General features: G+C 43.6%; 2 protein-coding genes across 2 annotated transcripts; one reads left to right on the forward strand and one right to left on the reverse strand.

The window, feature by feature from the left end:
• Positions 1-267: 267 nt before the first annotated feature.
• ybey (ybeY metalloendoribonuclease) lies at positions 268-2,817 on the reverse strand. Its single transcript, XM_079254062.1, has 4 exons — positions 2,599-2,817; positions 1,887-2,018; positions 672-740; positions 268-412 (listed from the first exon to the last, which is right to left on the reverse strand). Exons 1-4 carry the CDS (start codon positions 2,806-2,808, stop codon positions 317-319), a joined length of 507 nt encoding a protein of 168 aa, XP_079110188.1. The 5' UTR covers positions 2,809-2,817; the 3' UTR covers positions 268-316.
• Positions 2,818-3,478: 661 nt separating this feature from the next.
• Positions 3,479-26,012, forward strand: mcm3ap (minichromosome maintenance complex component 3 associated protein). Its single transcript, XM_079254060.1, has 28 exons — positions 3,479-5,353; positions 5,748-5,995; positions 7,939-8,020; positions 8,147-8,294; positions 8,372-8,559; positions 8,653-8,792; positions 9,597-9,794; positions 10,526-10,794; positions 10,876-11,038; positions 12,506-12,663; positions 13,002-13,225; positions 13,316-13,563; positions 13,639-13,739; positions 13,820-13,951; positions 14,063-14,176; positions 14,284-14,436; positions 14,531-14,728; positions 17,691-17,759; positions 17,837-17,971; positions 18,586-18,730; positions 19,283-19,547; positions 19,674-19,771; positions 20,743-21,133; positions 21,221-21,511; positions 23,447-23,576; positions 24,999-25,184; positions 25,287-25,437; positions 25,554-26,012. The coding sequence occupies exons 1-28, from the start codon at positions 3,514-3,516 to the stop codon at positions 25,719-25,721; spliced, it is 6,633 nt and encodes a 2,210-aa protein (XP_079110186.1). The 5' UTR covers positions 3,479-3,513; the 3' UTR covers positions 25,722-26,012.
• The last annotated feature ends 39 nt before the right edge of the window (positions 26,013-26,051 follow it).

Here is a 26,051-nt window from a genome sequence, read left to right on the forward strand (position 1 = left end):
GTGTTTGTGAAGTAAGAATGAACTGCTTTTTCTACCCTTCATACACAACTGACTCTTCCTAAAGCAGATTTTAATTAAAAAAAACAACAAAATAAAATGCAGACTTTTCATTTTTCACAAACAGTCAGTGTTACAGAGGAAAATCGACATCAAGCTGCTGTTTCTGCTGCTGGATTCTTTAAAAATCCTCAAACAGTTGCAGCACATGTTAACGGTGATCAGTAATCTGTGGTTTTACACCTGATTGGGAACCACAGTTCTGCTGGGAAGGTGCAGGAGAATTAGTGCAACATTTATCAGGGAAGTCGGCAGCTTGTCACCTATCGCGGCTGCATCTCTTCATCAGCGGCTCCAGATGTCGACCTGTGAGTCTGCTGAACTCGTTCAGAATGTAGCTTTCTCTCTGCAGCATCTAGAAGCAGATCAATATCATCTATCAATAATTACGCATTTTCACTCTAATAATGGTGAGTTTGAGTAAAAACAAGCCATCATATCAGCTTGTAGTGTGATTACTTTCCTCTGAGTAAGATGATGACTTTTCTACTAGTTTCTGCTTTTATTCAGAGCTAGAAACAAATTTTATTTTAACGTTTCGGTGCTCAAAAAAACACAGAACCTACATTTACGTCAACTGTGTCAGAGTGGAGGAAGGATGCATCCATACCAACCTCAGTCCATTCCTCCTCCGTCTCGTGTCTGTAGCCCAGCAGGTGACAGATGCCATGTGCCGTGACAACCTGAGCGAAAAGAAAAAAACAGCTAAAATTATTAACTTTTGCCTTTTTGTAAAAGTGCTCAAAGTGTCGTCATATTTTGTAGCTGAAATACTAATTAGCAGTTTCATTTAGTGCTCTGTCATTCACCGCAGGATAGTAATCCTGCAGCTGTTTGCTGAGGATGGGGACATAAGGATGGCCTGGGGGTGTACAGACCAATTCTAACAAATGTTTAGTGACTTTCATCTGGAAAAACCTCAGATGACAAAGTGAATGCAGCATGTAATGTACTGCTGTATGATGTTCCGTCAACATTATCATGTTCTTCGTCCTAATGGCATCCATACAGTGGATACAGCTACCCACATGATAATATGACAACATCTGTCTGATCAGACTGTTTCGTGAAAAGATAAGTCATGGAACAACCAAATGTGTCTTCTGGATTTGGCTCACAGCTCTTGTCTTTGTGCAAAGTCATGAGTAAATTATTGTTGATTGCAAAATATCACCACCACTTTACTTTTGTTTTTAAATGGGATGACCGTTAAAAAAAACCACCGATCACTTGTTGCATCTGACATTTTAAATGGCAGAAACTGCTTATCACCATGTACTTTTACTGTTTTGTTCACTTATTTATATATTTATTCACTATTATTAACCCACCAAGCCTTACACTTTATAACGAAGTCCTTTTTTGAAGCACCATTTACACATGGTGCTCATTTCCAGTCTGTGCCCCTGCTTAGGCCCCTCACAAAATATATATTCTAGACCAGGGATCCAACATCCTGGTCTTCGAGGACTGGTTTCGTGGTTTTCTGAGTGTCCCTGCTGCAACACACCCGATTCCTGCAGGTTTTCCAAGTATCCCTGCTGCAACACGCCCGATTCCTGCAGGTTTTCCAAGTATCCCTGCTGCAACACGCCCGATTCCTGCAGGTTTTCCAAGTGTCCCTGCTGCAACATGCCTGATTCCTGCAGGTTTTCCAAGTGTCCCCGCTGCAATACACCTGATTCAAATCAATGTGTGTTTAGCAGACATGTGCGGAGCTTGTCTGAGTCTGGTGTGTTCCAACAGGAACTCTTGGAAAACCTGCAGGACACCGGTCCTCGAGGACCAGGATTGAGGATCTCTGTTCTTGACCCCACCCTGCTACTCACTGTGAGTGCACCGTGAAGATCCAAAGAGTCCTCCTGACACTGCTTCATCACGAACTCCACTCCGAGGAAAATGTCCCCAAGGTTCAGCTCATCCCTGTGAAGGGGGCAAGGCAGCTTCCCAGGTCTCAAGTCCTAAAATACACAATTATTGTTATTATTTACCTTATTATAATTTAAATTAAAAAAAAAAAAACAAAAAAAAAAAAAAAACACTATTGTATAAGGGAGCCTCTGTGGGTAGCTTATAGGGGTGGGAAAATCGAATCAAAAAATCGGAAATCTGCTTTTTTTTGCTTCACAATTTTAAAATTGATTTTTTTGTTAAAAAAATATTTTTTTTCAAACAAAAATAATCCATAATAAAATTGTTGTCATTTTTATTGTTTTTATTGATCTTTTTACTTGTCTTCTTGGGTATATAGCAGCAGAATTATGGTCTGGCTACTTTGTTGTTTTTTCCTTGTTGAAATGAAGAAAAACGACGAGCAAAAAAAAAAAAAAAAAAAAAAAAAGAAAAGTTTAATACATTTAATTTGTTATTAATCTTCAAAAATCAGCGATATCGAAGAACTGCGAGAATCGCAAATAAAATCGAACCGGCACCCAAAAAATCGGAATGAATCGAATCGGGACAAAAGCATATGTCACAGCCAGAGTAGTTTATTAATATTTATAAATGATTGATCACAACTGCATTCCGTTTTATATTTACCTCGTAGAATGGAAATGAAAGGACATCAGTGGGCACGTTTTTCTTCCTGTAAATATGATTAATTTGCTGAATTCTGTGGTTGTCCACACAGATGATGCCCAGATCAAACTTCTGGATGCCCAGGATGTGTCTCAGCGTGTCCACGTCCCTGCGCAGCCTCGCGCGGCGAACCGGGACCACCTTCTGGAGATTCCGGAGTACTACTCCCATTTTAACAACTCCGCGGAAAAAACAAAACAGCTGTCCAAAAATGCCGACACATTTGTGAAAGGCGAAACCAAACTCTCTTTGCGATGAAAAATGTTTAATAGCTTCGCTTTAGCCGCGGTGATGTTCAGTCATTCAGGTCCGGTAGATTTCAAGGTGACACTCTCAACATACAGGCCCCCCGAAAGCGGGCAATTTACTTTTTTACGAGTTATACGCGTGATAATAATGTTCACAAAAATGTCTAAATATATTAATGAAGAAAAATTCATTCTTGGCCGGTTGTTCGAACCGGGTCAGGGTGACGTTGACAGCCGCGGAACGACTTTTCCTTTGAGGGAGAACTGAAATTAGTCGGACCGGAACCGGATGTTGATAAACGCGTTATCGCTAAGAAAACAAAAATCTTTTCAGCAAACAACAAAAAACCGAATAACTTGGTTAATCGACTTTTTTTTTTATTTAGCTTTACATCAGGGGCTTTCGTTTTCTCCCTTTCCCCATAATATGATGGCCTAAAAAGCGGTGAAACAGACTTTTACTTCTTAAAGAAACTTTATCAGTTTTTGTTGTTAGCTTCTGTTAGCATCATGTTTTCATTAATATAGCCAAGCCTTCTTAAAGTTTTCACAGCTTTTTAACGAAATATGTTATCCGTTGTGTTAAAGGTTTTTACTATTTTCTTTTAAATAAGCAGTGCTGAACGCCATGAATCCCCCCAATCCGTTCGGAAGCCCGCAGGGAGCTTTTCAGGCCCCGAGCAGCTCCGTGAAGACCAGCTTGTTTCAGGCATTTGGGCAGCAAGGTGCCAACAACCAAGCCCAAAGTATGGGGTTTTTACAGCCATCCGCGTTTGGACAGCCGTCTGTGTTGAGCCAAGCTTCGGCTCACGGTAACACCATGTTCGGACAAGCCCCCACCTTCGGACAGCCGCCTGCTCAGCCCTCCTCGATGCCTACAATAAGTCAGGCTCCAGCCTTCGGACAGCCGCCTGCTCAGCCCTCCTCTCTGCCTACAATAAGCCAGGCTCCAGCCTTCGGACAGCCGCCTGCTCAGCCCTCCTCTCTGCCTACAATAAGCCAGGCTCCAGCCTTCGGACAGCCGCCTGCTCAGCCCTCCTCTCTGCCTACAATAAGCCAGGCTCCAGCCTTCGGACAGCCACCTGCACAGCCCTCTCTGCCAACAATAAGCCAGGCTCCAGCCTTCGGACAGCCACCTGCACAGCCCTCTCTGCCAACAATAAGCCAGGCTCCAGCCTTCGGACAGCCACCTGCACAGCCCTCCTCTCTGCCTACAATAAGCCAGGCACCAGCTTTTGGACAGCCACCATTGGGACTGAGTAGCTCAGGATTTGGCAGCGTCACAACGCCAGCTTTTGGACAGACTTCTGGACTGAATCAGGGTTCAGTCTTCGGACAGACGCCTGCATTCGGGCAACCCTCTGCCTTTGGTCAGGCTCCAGGATTTGGCAAACCACCTCCTGCTTTTGGTCAGCAGTCGTCTGGGTTTGGGAACTCTCAGATGGCCCCTGGCTCCACCACTACCCTAGGACAGCCTCAGCCACTTAACTTTGGGCAGTCAGTATTTGGACAGTCATCCTCTACCGGTGGTTCTGCCGGTGTATTTGGTGCAGCTCAGACGGTGGCCCAAAGCAGAGGATTTGGTTCGTCAGAGTTTAGTTTCAAGCCAGCCAATGAGGCTCTTTTTAAGCCAATCTTCAGCGCCAGCCCAGAACCAGCCAATCCTCAAACTACTACAATGTCGAGCTCAGCTTTTGGTGGCGGTGGGCCTCAGACAGGCTCCAACACGATGAGTAGCAGCACCACTACAACCACAAACTTCTCTCTGTTGACTGCTGCCAAGTCTGGACCGCTGGGCTTCAGCTTCTCACAGCCAGCTGCTCCCTCTATTTCTGCTCAAAACAATCCACCAACAACTGGTAACAGCAGTGCTTCAACTAGTTCCCTTCAGTTCACATTTTCCCAGCCAGCTGCCCCTTCCAGTTCCAGTACCACAGAGCCCACCACTCCATCTTCTTTCAGCTTTACAGCCAAAACCCTCCAGACTCAACCAGCCTCCCTGTCCGGAGGAGCTGCTTTCGGCCAGCCTTCAGGTTTTACTGACATCAAAGCTAAAGCAGAGATGAACACTGACGAGAAGGGAAGCAACCTTGCTGTCCAAGGGGACACAAATGTATTTGCAAGGTTAAGCAAGGGAACCAAGCGCAAAGATGATCCAACAGCTGCTAACTTAGAGAAGCCAGCTGTTGAAGAAGATGTTCCAGCAGGAGCAGATTCTTCAAGACATCCCTCAAAACGGCCTCTGATCAGGTCCCGCGGCCCACCAGGAGGCTTATTTGGCAGGGCTCTAAGCGGTATTCGTAGAGATTGCACCAACCCAGTGAGACAAGACGTCTCAAAGGAACCCCCGAAGCAGACGGTGAAATGGGAGGAGAACGAGACGGAAGAAGTCCAAGCTCAGGAGGAAGACCTGTCTGCCACACCGTCCAAAATTAGCAGAGATGTGCCTGAAATACCGGAGGTGTCAGGTGAGGCATGCAAATCCTACACACTGGTTGTCATTAAATGTTTTTAAATAAAATGCTGCTTGGTACACATAAACAACATGAGGGTGCCTGGATGGTTAGTTTAACACTGATTAATAATTAACTTGCCAGTTCTTTCACTGTGTGGTTGCTTTAACACTAAATATAATCTCAAAAGAACGGATGTGTTTTCATTTTAGTTATTTTAGCAAACTCATTAACCTGGTTAGTTTTAATTATAAGTATGAGTTGTACCAAAACATGAATTTATGACCTTTTTTTCCAGCTTAGTTTCTGCTACAAAAACCAAACAGTTTTGACCCAGAGAGAATCCTGCACACTTAACAAAAAGAACAGATTTCATTATTGAGATGAACTCATTCTGTTCTGTCTGTAGATTCAGCCATGACCCCAGATCCAGTAGCTGAAGCCTTGACCCCTAAGAGCCGTGGTGCCCGCAGGGAGAGCTTGGACAGCCTCGGCGGAACGTCTCCCAGTGATCTAACTTCTCTCCAGTGCAGGAATGTGCCTCCAGTCCTCAACAAAAAGGATGTGCTGGAGAAGCACTTTGCTCGTTTCGGCAAAGTCTGTAAGATCTTCTGCCGGCCTGCTAAGAACATGGCCATCATACACTTTGATAACCACGTAAGTACTGCTTTATTTTAAAGCACTTCAAAAACAACAGTGCTGACCACAGTTCTGTACAGTAAAGCAGAGAATGAAAGGAAGACAGTCAAAACTAGAAATAAAATAAATAGAGGCGTTAAAGAAACCAAATCTTAATGTCTCCCTCTGGTTGTAGTCCAGTGAGTGAAAAGCCCGTCTGCTATGTGCATCATCAAAGCTTGGAGCAGCATCTGAGAAGCTTCTGTCACCTAAGTTCTGCTTCAGTCTGTGGAATATTTAAAAGTCTGGTCAGACTACCTGAGAGAGAAAGATGATCCATATGGACGCAGCAGTTCTAAAGTCAGTCTGAAGTTTACCCAGAAGCCAATGAAGCAACTTAAAAACAGGAGCAATGTGCTCCTTCTTCCTTGTCCCTGGTAAAATTCTGGCTGCAGTATTTATGTATGTAGTATTTATGTAGTAGTATGTAGTATTTTACACCTGCTGCAGTTGAATGAGGGAGGCCTGTCTGGTCCCAAGCAGTAGTAACATAGTAATAAAGTCTGAAAGTTATGTTGTTTTTTTAAAATCAAAGTAGGCTTTTATTGCCATGTTCACCTCCTAACAAGGTCCTTCATACCCCGACTATGTCGAGTTACAGTTAATATAATAATCCCTATTTCATTACCATTTTGTTATGTATTTCTGACATATTTACCAACTTGACACATGAAAATACCAGAAATGACTCCTAAATATTCTTCTCCAACTCTCTGCTTCAGGTCAGTTGCTTTAGATCACCGTTGTCAGACTCCAGTCCTGGAGGGCCGGTATTCTGTAGGTGTTAGTTGTCACCATGCTCCAACACACCTGACTGAAATTAATAAATAGGTCGACAAGAAGCTGCTGGATCCATTTGATCTGAATCAGCTGCGTTGGTCGAGGGAAACAACAAAACCCTGCTGGATACCGGCCCTCGAAGACTGGAGTTTGACACCCCTGCTTTAGATGAACAGTTACATTCCTGTTATTTGTTTTACATGTCACACAAACGGCCGTAAATATGTAAAACAAACTAGTTTTTTTGTAATTTGCATTTTATTAAGGAAAAAATGTGGCATGTACAGAAACATTTGTTGAGATTATCCAAAGCTGCTTGGAGAAAGAAAAATTCCCAAATAGCAGCGATGAAAAAGCTTCAACCCCAAATATAAAGAAGAAAACCAGCCTGAGCTGCATACCCCGGATCAGTATTTCTGACCAGAATCCATTTCCATATGTAACTTTCCAGTCAGGACACAAAGTCAACACAAAACTTTACTCCTGTATTTGGCACAGAACAAAAAAACAAGGCTTCCAGTGGCGAAGAGAAGTTCAACTGACCGCTTGGTGTCACGGTGAATCTGTTCCAGCTGTAGGAAGAACATGAAGAGCTCTTCCTTTTACACAACATAACCTTTCTGACCAGAAGTCCAAAACCTCCATCTGAGCTGAGCTCAGATTTACGTGTGAGGATGTTGAACCAAATCGCTGTTGAGTCTTTTTTTTTTTTTTTTTTTTTTTTTTGTAACATTTCAGTCGTCATCCATTTCTTCCCCACATTTCAGTTGCTGGAAAAAAAGCTGCAACATCAACGTAAAAAAAACACAGAATCACTTTGTTGAGTTGTTAGAAAGTTCACATGAACTGAGCATGTTTTAAAGCTGGATATACACAGGCTTCACACTGCCAGCATGATGCTTCTGAGGCTTCAGAGGCTTTAGAAAACTAGGTTTCAGCTCCTCATAAATGCACGAGGAAATGAAGAGTAATGCAGCCGTACTGCTTCATGCTTACAGAGATGGGTTGTAAAGTTGAAGTCATCGCTAGTCCCTATGAAATCTGTCTTAGTCCCTCTGAACTTAACTGTTGGAACTGTGTTTAGCCCAGTTTTATCTTCAACGTTTCTTCACTTTTCATTTGTTGAATTTGGTCGGTTTCAGGCTGCAGCAGCGAAAGCGAAGAAGAGAGGCAAAGTCCTGCACAGACACGAGCTCTTCGTCCTGTGGCAGAAGAAGAAGCAGAGTAAATGAAGCTGGATCGATGTTAAAACGACAGACTGAAACAATGCAGAATATTATTATCAACATGTTTAGATTTGCAGGCGGAGCTGCTTCATGATGTCTGAGATGTTTATATTTTGTGGTTCAGGTCCGGGGGAGAAAGGCAGCAGAGCGGCAGCGGGAAAACAGGAGGCAGAGGAGGAAAGTCCAAAACTCCCAGAGTCTAAGGCTGCGTCCTCACCTCTCCGAAGGCCTCCGCTCAGACCTGCAGCGCTCAGCGGCTCCCATGTCTTCAGGTAATGCGCTGCCAAATGTTTGCTGGTGGGAGTCACTTCTGCAGCTCCGTGGCTCTCTGACATCTCGTCTTCCTCAGCTCTCCGGTGAGGAAGTCATCCCCAGTCAAAGTTCTGCAGTTTGACACAGAGCCCCAAAAAGAGACGAGCACTGAGACGCTGGAGCGCCCCGTCAACTCCTCCCTCCTCCACCTCATCGGCCAAGTGGCTGAGACCGCAGAGGAGAAGTACCGCCTCCTGGAGCAGAAAGACAAGATCCTCCGTCAAGGTGATGTCTGCGCTCACGCCCCCCCGCTGCAGCATCGACACGACTCACAAGGCAACAAGCACCACATCCATCCATGTGCTCGTCTCCCCACAGGCAGGCCAAAGAGGACAGATTTGGACCTGTCCAGTGTTTTTGTTGGGACGTGTCCCGACATGTGTCCAGAGAAGGAGAGGTACATGAGAGAAACAAGGAACCAGCTCAGCGTGTTTGAGATCATCCCAGAAACCGAGATGGTAACGTCTCCTCTTATCTACAGATAAGTTCTGTTTTTAGTTAAAAATGAGTCAAATGCGCGCACTTTGTGGGATTCTTTGAGAAACTCTTCAAAGTCCCTCTTATCTTTAAAACCAAGAGGCCCCCAGCAGAAATACACTCCTAAAAATAGTTCTCTTAATATGAGGAGGAAAGGTTGGAGAAGATTTAAACTGGAAAATCTGCCAGATGAAAACATCTGCTAAGATTTAGAAACAACAACCACCGCGCTTTTTTCTCATCTGCAGATTCTTCTCATGTCTCGGCTTTCAGGGGGAAATTATTGGCATTGAAACAATCCCATAAGAAACTGTTTACAGTTATTTCTGCTGCTGTTTACCTGCTATCCTCACCAAGCCAGCTCCTACTCAGCTGGGTTTTTCAGCTCCACCGTGCATCACATCGTCTTCCTGGCTTTGTTGCAGACATAGAGGACCATTTACAGTGAACTTTCTGCTCCCTTTTTGTAAATATCTTGAATATAAATGCCTGAAAAACCTCAGTAGAGGATTGTTTGGTGATATAAACAATGGTGGCTGTGGGTGCCGGCGGTTCTTGACCTGTTTTTCACCCTCAGATAAAGAAGAAAGAGTCTTCCTGGCTGGATGTAAGATTGTAAGACATGGAGCTGGACTGTTTGCTGTGCAGAATTAAACCACACTGTTAGTCTGTTAAATGGATGTTGAAGCAAATGGTGACGCTTGAGGAGGAGCTCACAGTTTCTTTGTTTATTTTTTAATCAGAAGGGGTTTTTAGACAAACTATCATCTGATGTCCTCTTCCAGGTGGATCACTCAGCAGCCATCAAGGAGTACAGCCGCTCGTCAGCTGATCAAGAGGAGCCTCTGCCTCACGAGCTCCGCCCTCTACCTGTGCTCAGCATGACCATGGACTACTTGGTGACCCAGATCATGGACCAGGTGCAAGACAACTACCGGGACTGGTATGACTTTGTGTGGAACAGGACCCGCGGCATCCGGAAGGTAAAGCTCCGAGACAGGTTTCCACAGTGCCGTCTTACAACTAGGGTGGCCAGATGTCACGCTGTGTGCGGGATCGTCCCGCATTTCTATTACTTTTCACACGTCCCACAAAACGGGGCGCTGTCCTGCATCGTTACGACCATCTTCACTTTTGTGAAGGAAAAAAAACCAAACAAAATTGGCTTTTACTAATTGTGTGTGGCAAAAGATTTGACGGCTGTCACATCACACCGCCTGCTGATTTTAGTTACTCCTGTCAATCAAACTTGGAGGCGGGACTTAATGAACATCTAGGATGCACCAACTAATGAAAATGATAAATGAATACACGGATTGATCATGGAGGACAGGGAGACGCCCGCAGTGACGAAGAAAATAAAGTTTTGTTACAACAAAGACTGGAAAAGCTTAAATTCCTGGGTTAAACCTGTTCCAGGAGACTGACAGAAGGTTTGTTAAAGTAGAGTTTCCCGTGTCACACGGCGGGAAATATGGCGTGAAATTGCACAAAAATCCAAGTCACGAAAAACGTGCAACTCAGAGGGAGGCTTTATAATCACAGATATGTTATGTTTGGATAGGAATAATATCAAAGAGCAGAATAGAAAGTTTATCTTTTTTAACTTTGTCATGGCAGAGTGGAATCTCACTTTGTCCCACATTTGGTGAGAGAAGATCTGGTCACCCTACTTACAACAGGTTTGTGACGCTTCCCTCTGTCCCGTCTCCAGGATATCACCCAGCAGCGCCTGTGCTGCCCACACACCGTGTCTCTGATCGAGAAGTGCACACGCTTCCACGTGCACTGCGCCCACCACCTCTGCGAGGAGCCCATGATGTCTTTCGATGCTAAGATCAACAACGAGAACATGACCAAGTGCCTGCAGAGTCTGAAGGAAATGTACGAAGACCTGGCGACGCAGCAGACCTTCTGCCCCCGCGAGGCCGAGTTCCGGCAGTACAACGTGCTGCTGAAGCTCAACGACGGCGACATCCTCCGGTCAGTCACAGACCGCCCTGCGTGGGAACATTTCCACTTAGTTAACTCCAGTCGTTGAAGTCGCTCTTCGTGTTCACACAGAGAGGTGCAGCAGTTCCGCGATGACGTGCGCAAATCCCCCGAGGTGAGGTTTGCAGTTCAAGCTTTCGCCGCCGTCAGCAGCAACAACTTTGTGCGCTTCTTCAAGCTGGTGAAAGGAGCCTCTTACCTCGCCAGCTGCCTGCTGCACAGATACTTCAATCAGGTCAGAAACCCACTTTATTTGCAGTTCTTTTGTTTAATGAGCTTAACAAAGCCTTATTCTCTGCCTCCTGTCTGAAATAAAGCAGCCAGAATATTATATATCTGCACATCCACACACTCTGCCTTATGTTAAAGCTGAGACATAATGTCAGATATGTGTGACTGTCAGAGTAAATCCACCTGGAACGCTGTGGAAAAAGAAAATTTGTGTCTCTGCATCAGAAAAAAAACAATACATGCAAAGTAAAAATAAACTTTAGACTGAAGCCTAATTTATGTAATAATTTGTAAAATAATATCTGATGAATAACCGTGCTAAAGTAGAAGCTAAAGAAGTGTAGCTGAGCAGTTTTACACACATGTTAACACATGGAGGGCCTGATATCACACCTGATGGTGCCATTTAGGCCCATTGAGGCCTTTCCCAGGTACCAGAGTGGGAAAATAGTTCCTTTTCACTGGTTTAGTATATTGATAGTTCATTGGTTGACTTTTATGATTGACAGCTGTACTAACCAGTTACAGTTCAGAGACTAAATAGATGGAGTCTGACTTCACAGACAATATTCCAGAAAGAAGTAAACTCGAGGCTGGAGGGGGGGATCAAATAGAAACAATAAAAAATGTGGATTTTTTTGCCTCACAATTTTAAAACACATATTTTTGGAAAAAAATCATTTTTTTTTTTTTTTTTTTTTTTTTTTAAATAGATAAAAATAATCCATTAGATTTTTTTTTGTAATTTTTATTTTTATAGATCTTTTAGCTTGTCTTCTTGGGCATTACAGCAGCAGGATGGTGATCTGGCTACTGGGTTGTTTTTTCCTCACTGAAATGAAAAAAAAATAAAAAGTTTTGTAAATGTTGAAATTTAAATGGAATCGTCCCTAAAAATTTCTCAGTTCTTTATAAGTGAAATGATCAGTTTGAATCGAGAATTGATTCTAAATCGACTCGTTGCCCGAACTGAGTCGTTAGTTGTTGTGAGATTCACATCATTAGTGTTTACGTACAAAGAGTGCACTTCTGTGTAAAATCCACTCTTCAAGCCGGCTTGGTCTCGATAGTAACATATGAATATTCATTATCAAGCAGCTCAACTCATTGTTTTTAGTTTTCGCTTCATTCCAGGAATGAGTTGAATAAAAGCTGCTTCTGAATCCTTTGATGCTTTTGTCCACCAGTCAGACGTGCAGTATCATGAATGAAACCAGTACTCCCAGTGAGGACCCGTTTAGTAAATGTGATGATAAAATAGAGGAACATCCCGTTTCTTAGATTTCTGGATTATTTTGTTTTATTCTTCTATTACTAATAAACTTTTTATTTATTTATTTATTTATTTATTTTCATATGACTTGTAATGTTTAATGGAAAACCCATTGATGCATCTATAACTAAAACCGACTTGTCTTGCCTTGCTTGACACACGGTCTCATTATTTTTTATGTATAAATACCTCGTGTAGGTCCGAGCTAAAGCCCTGAAGGCCCTGAACATGGCTCACACTGTGGGTCCGCGCTCCACTCCGTTCCCAGTGGACGATGTCGTCCGAATGCTGATGTTTCGCAACGCTGCAGAAGCCACGGACTTCGTCCAGCAGTACGGCCTCAACGTCAACGACGGGTGAGTGTTTTCAGGCCATGTAACATATGTATTGGTACATCCGTTCCAAGCGCCACCCTCACGCTCAGCGGGTCTTTTATGTTGCCATGGTGATACAATCCATTCATCCACTGGTGCTGAGTCGGCGTCCCTCCGACGTTCAAACACAGGTTGGAGGCGGTAATCCGCTGCTGATGAGGTTCTTGGCAAACACTCGACACACACACACACACACACACACACACACACACACGAAGCCTTTCGTCGACAGCTCCCAGGAAATGGTCAAATCACGCCGTCCCGGTGAGAAGCAGAGACTTCCTGCGGTTTGTGCAAATTTCCTGTCGTTGTGTTGGCAGTGTGGTGGAGCTGAGTCGGATGGCCTTCCAGGAGCCAGAACTTCCCCCGTCTCCGAAGAAGTCAGAGGTGATCCTTGCAAAGAGAACGATGCTGGTCGGGCAGGTGGTGAACGGCGGCCCGCTGCCGAACCCGCCGCAGCACAGACCTGTCTGCAGCTTCGACTCCCAGAATAAATACAGAGGAGAGGTCCCGCTGGCCGAGCCCACCCCCAGCTTCGTCAAAGGTAAAGTCCCGCCAGGGTTGTCTCCGCGCAGCTTTTTAAACGGAACCTCTCCCTGCGTCCGTCTGATGATGTTGTCCTTCTTTGTCTCAGCCGGTCCTGCTAACGTGGACGTTGCTCCTCCGCCCAGCGCCGAGCCAGCAAATCCATTCATGCAGGTCAAGGCTCCAGGTGTTTCCTCTGCGTTTCTGCTGCCTGCAGCTGTTGCAGACGAGACCGGAGAGCCCAGCGAGTCGTTCCCGCCTCCGACTCAGCCGGCCGAGCCGCAGCAGCTGTTCCCGCCTCAGCCTGTCAGACCGCCGTCTCCTCCACCCAAACCTCAGCTGGTTTACACCGACGAGGTGAGGACGTCTCTTAGCTGAAGGCTGTGCTGAAGTCATTGTTTGCACTATCCTCATCCTCATCCCCCCTTTTAGGACATTATGCCTGAGTTGGATCGTCTCATCGAGGAGGTGGTGGAAGTAGCAGTGAGGGAGGTGGCCGACGATGGCGCCAGCTACGTCACAACAGCTCTTACGTAAGTTCAAACAGCGCATCTGATGGCAGGATGTTGGAGGTAGTGGATCGAGTCCATCTGATTTAGCTTAATTTTTGCAGGGAGAGCAGCGCACAGCTGGAGTCTGTGGTGTGCGAGGTGTTGGGACAGATGTTGCAGGAGATTTCTTCCTGTGAAATCAAGTTGGAACAAGAGCGTGTTGCTGAGGAGAAGCGCAGGCTGGAAGAGGCGAGGTTTGTCTGATCACAGCCCGTTTGGAGCACTTTTTTCTGCCACCCCAATCAGCATTTCTCACATATTAGAAGCCATTTTGAGCTACATTAGCTTTTCTGTGTCTGCATCAGGAGGAGGCAGGAGCACGAGGCCTTCCTGGCTCAGTTCAGCTGCTCGCTCTGCACAGAGATCATCCACCAAGTGTTAGATGAGACCATACAGGAGACCGCTGCCTCTGAGATACAGTAAGGCTTCAGAAGCTTACCCAGGATCTCCAATCATCTAAGCAGAACTTTGCAAACCAGATTAAAGCGATGCACATCAGGTGAAAGCAGCTGTTTCCCTGTTTCAGAGACGCGCTGAGGGAGAAAGCGGAGCGTTTGGCTAAATGCACCGAGCAGGTCTGCAGCAGCCTCATCGAGGAGACTTTGAGCTCTGACATTGCTCTGTTGGTGCAAAACATCCTTGAATCCGAATTGCAGCGAATCCACAAGTTCATTAAAAGGTAAGAAAAGTGAGACGTGCCTGTCTCTCGGCCCGTACAGAGTATTTACTCCGCTCCCGTCATATCCATATTAAACTTCTGTTTTTCCTCTCAGGTGGCGTGACGTGGTAGCGGTTCGTCGTCAGCTGAAGAGACAGATGCGAGGTTTTCCTGCAGCCCCTTGCTGCGTCGACCCTCGCTTCAAACTGAAGGCCCTGGCCCCCAGCGCTCCTGCACAGCCTTCCATAGCGGATCTGGCTCGGGGTCTGGTCAGCCTGGGAAACGCCGGCACGTTGGCTTTGTCCAGCACCAGGTACGTCAACCGCCAGTCAATGAGCCGCATTTCTGCTCAACCTGACAGTAGATTCATGAAATGGTCTTCAGTTTTATTCAGAAATAATCAGGCTATGAAAGCAGACCTGATACGTAAAAAGCAATGAAAGGTAAATAAATTGAGAAGAAGTTAAGCTTATTAATAACAGCAAGATGCCAGTTCTGTCTGTTGTTGATGGTTTACTGCAGAACATGTGACGTATGCAGGCCGTAGACTTCACGTCTTTCTTACTACATGAAGCATTTTACCTGCCTGTATGTTATCAGTCTCGCTGGTGGCCGTAGTTAAAGACAACATGGACGCTGCTAGGCTGGGAGACCTTCTAAATAGACCTCTCTTGAGTGCCACATTTGTTTTAAGACACCATTAAATCAACACAGCATTACAACAAGCTTCCATCGGCGCCTAAAACACCATCATCAGCTGCAGTTTTCCCATCTGGGAAACAAAAGACCTTAACAAACAGGCTAGCTCCATCTTCCTGACGGTCACTGTGGTGTTTAACCTACAGATTAAATACAACCAGGACATGGTGTAACATGGTGTGGTTGGTAAAGCCATGCTGCTCCTTACTATTGTTAAAAAAAGTGTTACAAACATTTCACAACCAGTAGGAATTGCCTGAATGAACATTCATGTTACAAATGGTAATTCCACAACTTGTAATTGTCAATGTCAAAGACATTTAATTTTACTATTCCACCTCTGGTCGAGTCCAAACATGTTCTTGAGAGGAGCGTGTCAAACATGAGCTGTAGCTGTGTTACATGAGACCACATGTCGGATCACCACGTTGCCAAAACCGCAGGAGAAATCCTGATCTGGATGAGTCTAGTCTGCACATCCAGCTAAATGTACTTACATTATCATGGCATTATTGTTATTTTAGTTGAAAATGGTCTCAAAATAACAACAATAATCGCTTCATGCAATATTATCCTCTATTGCGATCATTTCTGAGACAATTAATCGCGTGGCAGAATTTGCTGCTGTGACAGGCTGGTTCTAAAGGGCTGGAATAAATACTTTTGCATCATTTTCAGGAGTACATAATACCCACAGATGATGCTTTAGATTTTAGATATAAATACAGCACAGATTTTTGTTTTCATGAACTGAAGGAAATGGCTCATAACTATAAAGGAGTATCACTACAGACGTTTGTAAAGCTTTTGACTGAATCAATCTTTACAAATAGTTTACCAAAATGAAAGAGTGAGCGGTTCCTCTGTACCTGACAAAGATTTTACAGCACTCATATTCCAGTCAGGCTGCCAGTGGTTCTCATCAGCCAACCCCATGAGGAGGAATTTTTCACCCAGTTACCCCCTAAACCAGGGATCCACAACTCTGATCCTCTACTGCAGCTTTTAGATGTGTCCCTGCTGCAACAGAACTGACTCAGATGAGTCAGGTTTGATGCCAAACTCTGCACAGAGGCTTGTGCAGAGTTTGGCATCAAGCTGTTGGAGATCCATGTATCTAAACCAGTTCAGATGTCTTACCAGTGTGACCAATGTGCTTTGTTTTAAGATGGCTCCGTTGATGGATGATATTCACATGTGGCAGAGCATTTAACAAAATCTGATTTGCCTCCAGTTCAGTCCCACATTGGAAACATTGGACTGAATCTGTTCAAAACAAACGTTTGCTGTTTACACTCTCTTTAAACCAGTCAGATGGGGATCACACGTTACTGAAAACATCGGATTCAAGTCACGTCCAACTGCAGTTTGATCATAGCCTCTCTCTCTCTCTGTCTCTCTCATCTCTCGGCAGTATAGAGGAGTTTTATGGATATAAAGTTCTTCTTGACGAGAAGCAGCATTTGTCTGTTTTTGCTGAGCTTACATATAAATGCTGGACCAGGCAGAGTGGAGGGGATGAAACAAAGCAGAGTCAACAGAAGTAAAAGGTGGAGCGAAGAGAAAGATAGAAAACTACCACAAACAGGAAGATTAGCAACAATCTGCAACACCTCTAAAGAATCAGAAAACATCCTCTGTAAGAAAACACAGTAAACAATCATCATCACTGGATTGTCCCCAGCTACCCCACAGAGTTCGTGTACCCCACTTAATAAACTCTGATGATGAAGAAGTCTTTCTGGAAATAAGGAGGGTTAATAATCTGCCACTCATTAAATATGGTGAACAAAGTCCGATGTGTGGGTCATATAACCATAAATATTTATATGATGATGATGATGATGGCGCCATCAGTGGAGTAAACTGTAAACACAAGTGTCATGTATGCGAGTACAGAACATACTGTACTACGCAGCCTGTCGGCGGTGCCGCTGCAGCAGAGGAACAAGGGAAACTGAGGCGTTTCATGGCGCGTTCAGCGCTTTCACATCCAAGATGGAGACCTGCTATCCACACGTTTGTCATTAGGGCTGTGACCATATGGTTTTGTCCCGATTTGATTCCGATTTTTTTGGTGCCGATTTGATTTTAATTTTGATTCTCACAATTTTTTTATATTTCTGATTTTTGTAGATCAAAAACAAAAACAATGTATTGAACTTTTTTTGCTCGTCATTTTTCTTCATTTCAATGAGGAGAAAACAACCCAGCAGCCAGACCGTCATTCTGCTGCTATACTGCCCAAGAAGACAAGTTAAAAACACCAATAAAAACTATAAAAAATGACAAAAAAATTATCATGGATTAATTTTATTTATTTGAAAAAATGGATTTTTTTAACAGGAAAATTGATTCTAAAATTGTGAAGCAAAAAATCCAGATATCCGATTTCTCTGATTTTCCCACTGCTATTTGTCACGCTGGATGGATGAAGTGTATCAGTGAAGCCGTGTTGACTGATCAGACGTTTCTCCTGCTTCGGGAAGCCACGACGACGAGCGAACTTTATGTCGGAACGATGTTTCCACATCTGGTGCTAAATATGAACTCCAGTAAAACTCTCTCCTGTTCAGGTTGTTGAAAATGAGACGCGACGCGGTCCACCAGATGAGGGTTCACTTCTATTACCAGCAGCTGCTCCAGTAAGTCCCGTTCGCTTGCTTCGTGTTCTGCGGCACAGAGAAGCACTGGTTTGACTGGTTTGTGGTGTTTCTACCAGGGAGGCAGCGTGGGCGCCGCTTGACCTGCCGGTGCTGGTGACAGAAAATGTCCCAAATCCTGAAGACCGGATCTTCTGGAAAGCTCTTCTCCTTTTACCCAGCGAGCATGAGAGCGTAGCCAGCCCTGCCGACAGGTGAGGAGTCGCCATCCGCGACGTCACGACGCTCAGCTCTCCGGCCAATCCTCTTCAGACTTTAATGAGCTGTTTTTAACACTTAATTAGATGATTATTGATTTGTGGGAAGATTCTATGTCTGAAGGTGAACTCCTGAAGGTCCAGGTAGTTTCTGTGAAGATGGAGGTTTTCTAGTAGAATAATGCACTTTTATTTTCCTGATATATTGATTCTTAAATGAAATCTACTGCATGTTCATCTGTGTTGATTCATTTCTGATAAATGAACATATTCTGGGTGTTATGAAAGGAAAACATAGTTTGGATTTGCAGATATTGGTCCAGTCTTCTTCAGTTCATGTCACCTTGGACTTTTAAATTTTCATCTAACTTGTTGAAATTTGCTGAATAAATCCTTCAGGTCAGCTTCATACTTTTCTATTTATTATTATTAATTAGGTAATGAATGTGTTAATGTGGTTCCAGTTGGATACTTGTGCTGACGAGGGAACCAGGTGACTTTCCTTCAGCATTAAGCTGCCGTTGACATCGTCGTGTCGCAGCGGAAACATTCCAGCTGGTTGGGAGTTCTTCTGGATGTCCTGACGTCGGTCCTGCTGTCTGTGATTTCAGGATCCTGTCAGACTGGCTGGAGGTGAAACTAGGTGGTTACAGGGAGTCTGAAGATCAGGCAGACGGCGTCCTGCAGACTCTCTGCATCTCCAACTCACTGCAGGAGAGCGGACAGCGCATTCATAAAGTCCACGTTACCGTCAAGGTTAGATCCCACTGGAGCTTTTCGCCACGTCAGCAGCTCAGAGCTGGAGGTCCAGCATGTTTCTGAGGAGTCTGGCGGAAGGGTTCATCTTGGGTTAGAACATCAGGAGGTGGAAGGATTAGCTCATCACGCCGTACTGCCAGCGTCGTCGCTCACCTTGTAGAAAGCAAAGAATATTCCGGTTCGGAAATGGACGGCAGATTTGCTCAGGTGTGCTCCTCAGGGCGGGAAACTGAGCGTGTGCTGTGAAGACGCCCCGACTTGCACACCCAACCTAATCAGCTTTGCACATACTGAAACCACCAAAAACATCAATGTTGGGCATTTTTAGGAGTGCACGATCAGATTTGTAAAGATGCCAAAAGACATCTCTGGCAGCTGATGAGTTAATCAGTCATGGACCTATATGCAGCATTCCGAATGTTTCTTTTGTGGTTGTTGTCTGCAAATCCAAGAACACGCCCTCCTCATGGTGATGTGTTTATTTAAGGTGATTAAATCCTGCCTTCAAAGTGTAAAACTGATTCCTTTTCTTCTCTTGGTGTCCTCCAGGCGTCCCGCGGCCCACTGACCGAAGACAGCCTGTCCAAAGTGGAAGAGTCCTGCGAGCTGCAGGGGACGGGCGCCCTCATGATGCTGCTCCCCGCTCTGCCCGTGGTCGAACCCGGCCAGGAGGAGCAGGACGTTCCTCTGCTGTCAGCCTTACTTCAGCTCAAACAGCTGCAGAAAGCCAACACCTGGCACTGCCCGCTACCTCTGGTCCTTCTGGTACCAGGACCCGACCGTGGCGCCGCCGATCCACTGAGCCTCCAGGAAGGTACGCGATGACAACACAGTCGTTCTGATTAGTTAGTAGATGGTAAAAATAGTCAGTTTGGTGTTCAGGTAGGTGTTGAATTCTGGCTGTTATTGATTACTCCTGTGATTGGTTCATGTCTCTCAGCTCTGCTGCTGGACACACTGATGAAGGAAGGCCTGATATCAGAGTACACGTTCTTCTACATACCAGAGACCACAAATGATCTGCGGGGATCCAAGCAGGTACTACACGGCGTAGAAAACAAGCTCACGGTTTACTACAACAGCACCAAGCGACACTTTAACCAGGAGACAGTTGTATTGATTCACTGTACCACGATCGGATTGCTTTTATTGGTAACAAATTGTGTCACACTGCATGTTAGATTATTGTCAGGATGCAGAGATCACCATGCCATGATGTCACAGTTGATTTAACAAAATCACTTCCATTTATATCAAATCATAAAAGGCAACTGAAATATCTTCTAAATTTCTTTTCTGAGCTCAAACGTTAAACTCAAAAGCGTCAACTAATTTAATTTCCAGTGTGACATTCAACATAATTGGCTTTCAGTGATCCGGACCAGTAAAACCTTAACAACATTAACTTTCTCCTGTGTTTTATGTAAAGATATACGAGGTCATAACCACAATTTGTGCATTATTTGCATATTTAAATACAATTTAAATGTTTGGGTTTTTTTTTTTACTGATTTGTTTTTATATGTAGAAAATATATAAACTATATTTATAAAATATATTTATATAAATATGTTTTATATAGAAATACAATTATAAATATTTTATTTATTAAAAAATGCATATTATAAAACTAAATACATTCTACATTTAATACATTTTAGAATTTATATTAATAAAATTTGATTATTTTTCTTTATAAAGTGTTTAGTCATTTTTCATACATTTTATTCACTAAAATAAATAAATAAATAATATATTGTAATCTTTTACGACACCAAATAGTAAAAAATAGTCACATCTTTTGTCTTTTGACACTCGTCATGCAGTCTGTTGGTGACTTCGCCTCTGAAGCTGCACTGGAACCGGTTTGCTAGACAGAGACAGACAGAGCATATAAAGTCATACATCTTCCTCTTTTTTTCTTCCCTTCTTATCTTTGCTTTCTGTTTTCATCCCAGCCTCCTAACCTGGTGTGAAACTTATTTTTCTGACCTGTCTTGTGTGTCTAGCTGAACCAGGCTCTGTGTTGGCTGCTGGCTCGTGCTCCACCGCCGTTCCCGCTCTCATGCCGAACCCTGGTGCAGCTTGTGGAGGCTGCTCTGAGTCGTGAGTTCAGCTCCAGAGTTTACGCCAACCGCCAGGACCGCGCTGCTGCAGGCCTCCCCTCGCAGGACGCAGCACCAGTCATCCAGCTGTACAACGCCATCCTGGCTCATGTTGCGGATCAGGTGGCCTCGCCGGATCTCTGTGGCCTCTCTTGGCCGCCGGGCGAATTCTGCCTACCTGACACCTGTGACTTTGTCCCACATCTGGCCTGGAATTCTGCCCAACATCTGTCCTGGCTACGTAGCGCCATCCTCAGCTTGCAGCTACCAGAGTGGGAGCAGCCGTGTCCAACAGGTGAGAGCCGGACCGCTTTCTGAGCAGATCATGTCAGCATTTAATGATCAGATGTGAACCAGTAGAAACCTGAATCTTTCCGCTCAGACTCATGGACAGAACTGTGCTCCTCCATCCGTCTCTACGCCGCTACGATCCCGTCATCGCATCCCAGTCAGCCTCTCCTCATGTCACGTCTGGAGAACCTTCTGGAAAGGGTCAGGCTAAAGGCACTGCACACCAAAAGTCCCGTTTCCAGAGCTTCCAGTGGAGGGGCGGGCAGTGTTGTGCAGAAAGGTCGTGAAGCCTTCAGTCTGGTTCCGTGGGATGATGTGGTGGTGATCTGCATCGACCACAAGCTGAAGGACTGGCAGATACCCGAACCCCCCGTCTGTAAAGGTGGGGACGCTCACATGGAAGTACTTTTACAAAATATTATATATAGGTCCCTTTTGTGTGTGTGTATGTGTTTTTTTAATTTAATTTGTTTTCCTCTGTTATTTGCACAAGTTTAAAGGGTCATTGCGTAAGATCAGTTCAACCGGTCATCTCCATGCTGTGTGTAGCATGAAGCAGGTTATTTCCCTCTGCTGACTGGAATCAACTGGTTTTAGTGCATGAGCAGAAATAGTTCATGGTGTGGAGACGACTTAACGCTTTAAAGCCTGACTGAAAGCAGGTGGGACGGCTTTCTGAGCTGCTTTGCCACAAAGAGCCGGTGTTTACTCTGATCAGAAACGAGGCTTTTTTATTTCAGCAGGATCTAATGCTACGCTGCCACGGTAACAAGCAACAGTGTCCAGTTTAATCCCATGAGAACAGCTGTAGGCTGTTTAAGGCAGCGCAGCCGACTTGCATGTGGAGAAAAAAAGCTGCAACTTCTTTTAAAATCTCTCTTCTCCTTGGACCCCTTCCACCTGGAGAAGGCTAGCTCCACGTTGATCCTTATTTTCCTGGATCCTCCGGTTACGCTGCCTTTTAACGCCTTTTTTCTCTTTCTTAGTCGGTGTGAAACAACTCCTGCGCTGCTCCTGCATTTTGTAAGGGACTCCCATACAACATATTTTCCAACTTGCCGACATCGGGGAACCTCCTTCGTTTATCTTCTCCTTTGACATCTCAATCACTGACTGCTGGCGATGCATGTTGGTGCTTTTTGGCCCTTACCGGCAGCTGGAGTTTCAAGATTGCAGACTGCCATGGTGCTTTCTAGGGGTGTGGAAATCAAGTCAAAAAATCGAAAATCTGGATTTTTTGCTTCACAATTTAAATTTTTTTTTAGTTAAAAAAAATTGATTTTTTAAAATGAATTAAAATAATCCATCGTAAAATGTTTGTTTTTATTATTTTTATTTTTATTATTATTTTATATTTTTATTTTTTTAATTATTATTTTTTATTATTTTCATTTTATTTATATTATTTTATTTAAATTGCTTTTATTTTTATGATTTTTATTTTGCTTTATCTTTTAACTTGTTTTCTTGGGCATTATAGCAGCAGAATGATGATCTGGCAACTTTTTTTTTTTTTCCAATTGAAATCAAGAAAAATGACGAGTATAAAAAAACATTTTATACATTATTTTTGGTTTTTAATCGACAAAAATTAGCAATATGGAAGAATTGTGAGAATCGCAATATAAATCCAATCGGCACCCAAAAAAATCTCAATCGAATCGGGACGAAAGCATATCGTCACAACTCTCACGCTTTCCTGCATATTCATTGTTTGTATAAACAAATATAAATATATATTGTCAGAAGACAACAATAATAAGATATTTAAATGCAGACATCGATTTAGGCCTGTAAACAAGAGAAAATGAAATACAACGTCCGTTTAACTCATTGAGATGTGGACTCACATTTCTGATAGTGACCTGTCAATCTAGAAGAGCACAAACCTCCGCCGAGGCCTTTAGAAAGTTCATCCATCCAAACGGTGATCCGGATCACCACCAAAGTGAAATCGGTTCTTCTTTTTAACATTTCCAACAAGTCCTGAAAACTTCATGAAGATCCGTCCATAACGTCTTTTGTTTTTTTGTTTTGTTTTTTTAACACAAACGGATAAACATGACCTCCTTAGCGGAGGTAAACATACATATCCGTGGTTCAGGCATGCATTACGATACAGAAATATAACATTCTTATAAATGAGCTTCATAAAAATGATGTAAAAGTTAGTAAATACAGGAACAAACCCTCATGCTGGTTTTTAAAATGAGAATAAAATTCTCTGATTGGATCAAACTGGACGGCTTTAGCTCAGAATGTCTGCGTATGGTTGGTAGTTTACGTTCCATGTCTGCTTCATTATCCCGTTTTAAAGATGCCTTGACAGAAGATGGGGAGATCCTGGTTTACTTCCCTACGACGTCATCCAGCAGCTTCCAGCCACCTGAAGGATGGACCGAGGCTGTCAGACAGACACACAGAGAGAAGCAGCAGCAGAGGGACGGGTAAGAAGCGCCGTCTGGACTAGCTGCTAACTCGTTCATTCATTCATCTTCCTAACCACTTAGTCCACTGCAATCACTGGTCGAGAGGCAGGTACACCTGGACAGTCCACCAGTCCATCACCGGGCAGCGAACTAACATTTATAAACCTGCTGTATGAGGTGAAACAGCAGAGCAATAGCTGCTTGTTGTCATGAAACATCACATCCTTCCTTGTCCTTATGTCTGTGTGACATGAGACCAGAGTGTATCTGCAAGACGCTTTAGTTATTGCTGGAAAATGGCTTATATCTGTGTTTGTTTTGGTTGTTAAAATAATTTAAAGTGATCCAGGTTGCTTAATGAAAAGCTTGTTAACTGAATGAAAAGGAAACAAGAAGTCCTGTCATTTTTCTAAATGACTTTAGTTGGTTTGGGTTCGTTTCTCTTCTAACATGTTGTGGCTAAAACCAAAACTCATGGATCAGGGTGACCCAGGAATCTTCACGATGAAGACATAAACTGGGTTCCGACGAAGACTTCAGGCCATTATAGAGTGAAACAGAGAACAACACTGTAAAAACACAAAGATATTTATTTAAACGAGGAGAAAATATGCTGAATTTGTTGGGAAGCATCTTAAATCCAAATGAATTCACCCATCTGCATGTGAAAAAGCTCCTGGTACAGTTGTACTCATATGTCTTCATCTCCTTTCATTAAAGAAAAGACTGAATTTACAACAGTCACTCAAATAAATGGAGACTTAAAAAAGGAACAATAACTAAATTTGCAAAAATGTGATTTAGTTATATAAGACACTTTTTTCATTTAATTGAGTTGAAGAAAGAAAAAAGAAACAAACAAACAAACAAATGTGTCCTGGACAAATTAGAGACTTTTCTGTTGAACAGTGGGACAAAATACCTGCCAACAGGTGCAGAAGTCTGACTGAGAGGAACAGAAAACACCTGACTGGAGCCGAAACATTAAAGGATTCTTCTACTAAATATTATTTTATGAGTGATGTAATATGTAATAAATTATCTTATTTGTTTGCTTTTTAAAAAATATTTCTATTGAACCAGAATTATAAAATAATGTAATGATTTTCATACAATTTTTATTTATTATTACTTTAGTCAATTTCAGCTTGTTTTACAGGCAGCAGTTTTTTTCCTTCTTTAATGAAAGGGTATGAATAAATATGTGAGCACAAGTGTAGGTGCTCAATGAATGTCTGCGTTTCAACAAAACGAGTCAGTTTTAAGGTTGGAAGTTTATATAATGTTGCCATTAATCATAGCTCAACCTAGCTGGTGTGTTTTAAACCTGAAGAAATGATATATTTATTGTAATCATTTACATTATGCATATTTTAGTTATTTCTATTGGATCAGGAAGTTGCATCATGATGCCTGTTCTCTCCTTGTCTCCCCTCACAGGGCAAGTGCCGCATCCTGCGCTCCATCTGCCGGATTTTCCCTCAGACAGAGGTTGTTCCACAGCCTGACCGAGCCTGTCGAAGCACCACCAGCTCCGTTGGACATCACACATACTCCCACAGCACAGGAGCTGCTGGCTCACAGAGTCCTCCAGAGTTTACAGGAAGAGAAAGCTGAAAGCAAGAGGTACAGCTGCCTCTCCGCGAACTGCGACTAGCTTTCACATTTCTACTGGATATTCCACCCATGTCTCATGATCTTTGACTTGAAAACGCTTCCTGTCTGCAGGAGCATGGAGCAGCTTCAGCGTTGGCTAGATGGGGACCCTCTGGACCACTTAACCACACCGCTCTTCATGCCATCGTCCACTCTTCTGTCCACACCTACAACCGTGAAGTGGGTGCCTAGAGAAAAGACTCGGGCAGCTGCTTTCACACAGGTAGGACACAGCCGCTTTCATGACTCTAAACAAGTTACGTTGCACAATAGATTAGATTTTTTTTGTCTTGAAACAAAAACAGCATATTTTTATGATAGTTTCCTTGGGTTTTTCAGAAGCCAGAGCCCGATGAGCCGCTGGAGAAAGAAGCCTTGCTGAAGGCCACTCCTGTGTCTATGGCGTGGCGACTGAAGGATCTGGAGCGACAGATTTTAGCTAGCCAAGAAGAAGAGCAGGCCTGCAGACTGAAGCTGAGCGCTCTGCTAAACATTGTAGAGGACTGATGAATTGTTGCTTGGAAATGTTTGTACTTAAGTTTCTTGGAAATAAATCAGAATTCACATTGGTGTTAAAGTTAAATTTATTGTTTAAGTCTTTCGTTCAAGCCTTTTTGCATTTAAAGGACAAAAATCAAGATTTATTCTGATGGATTAGCTTTGTACCTATGTTTTATAACCTGTAAATGGTTTGGACAATTACATGACATTTTCTTTCTTTTTTTTTTTTTTTGTTCAAACATCATGGCTTTTTGTTTTTCTCCTCTTATTTGACTGATGTTTAAACACTCACAGAATGCCTTCATTTTTGTATGTTTTATTTTTTGTATGTCACAG

This window comes from Telmatherina bonti (genome assembly GCF_933228915.1).
Source record: "Telmatherina bonti genome assembly, chromosome: 15".
Classification (NCBI taxonomy): Eukaryota; Metazoa; Chordata; class Actinopteri; order Atheriniformes; family Telmatherinidae; genus Telmatherina; species Telmatherina bonti.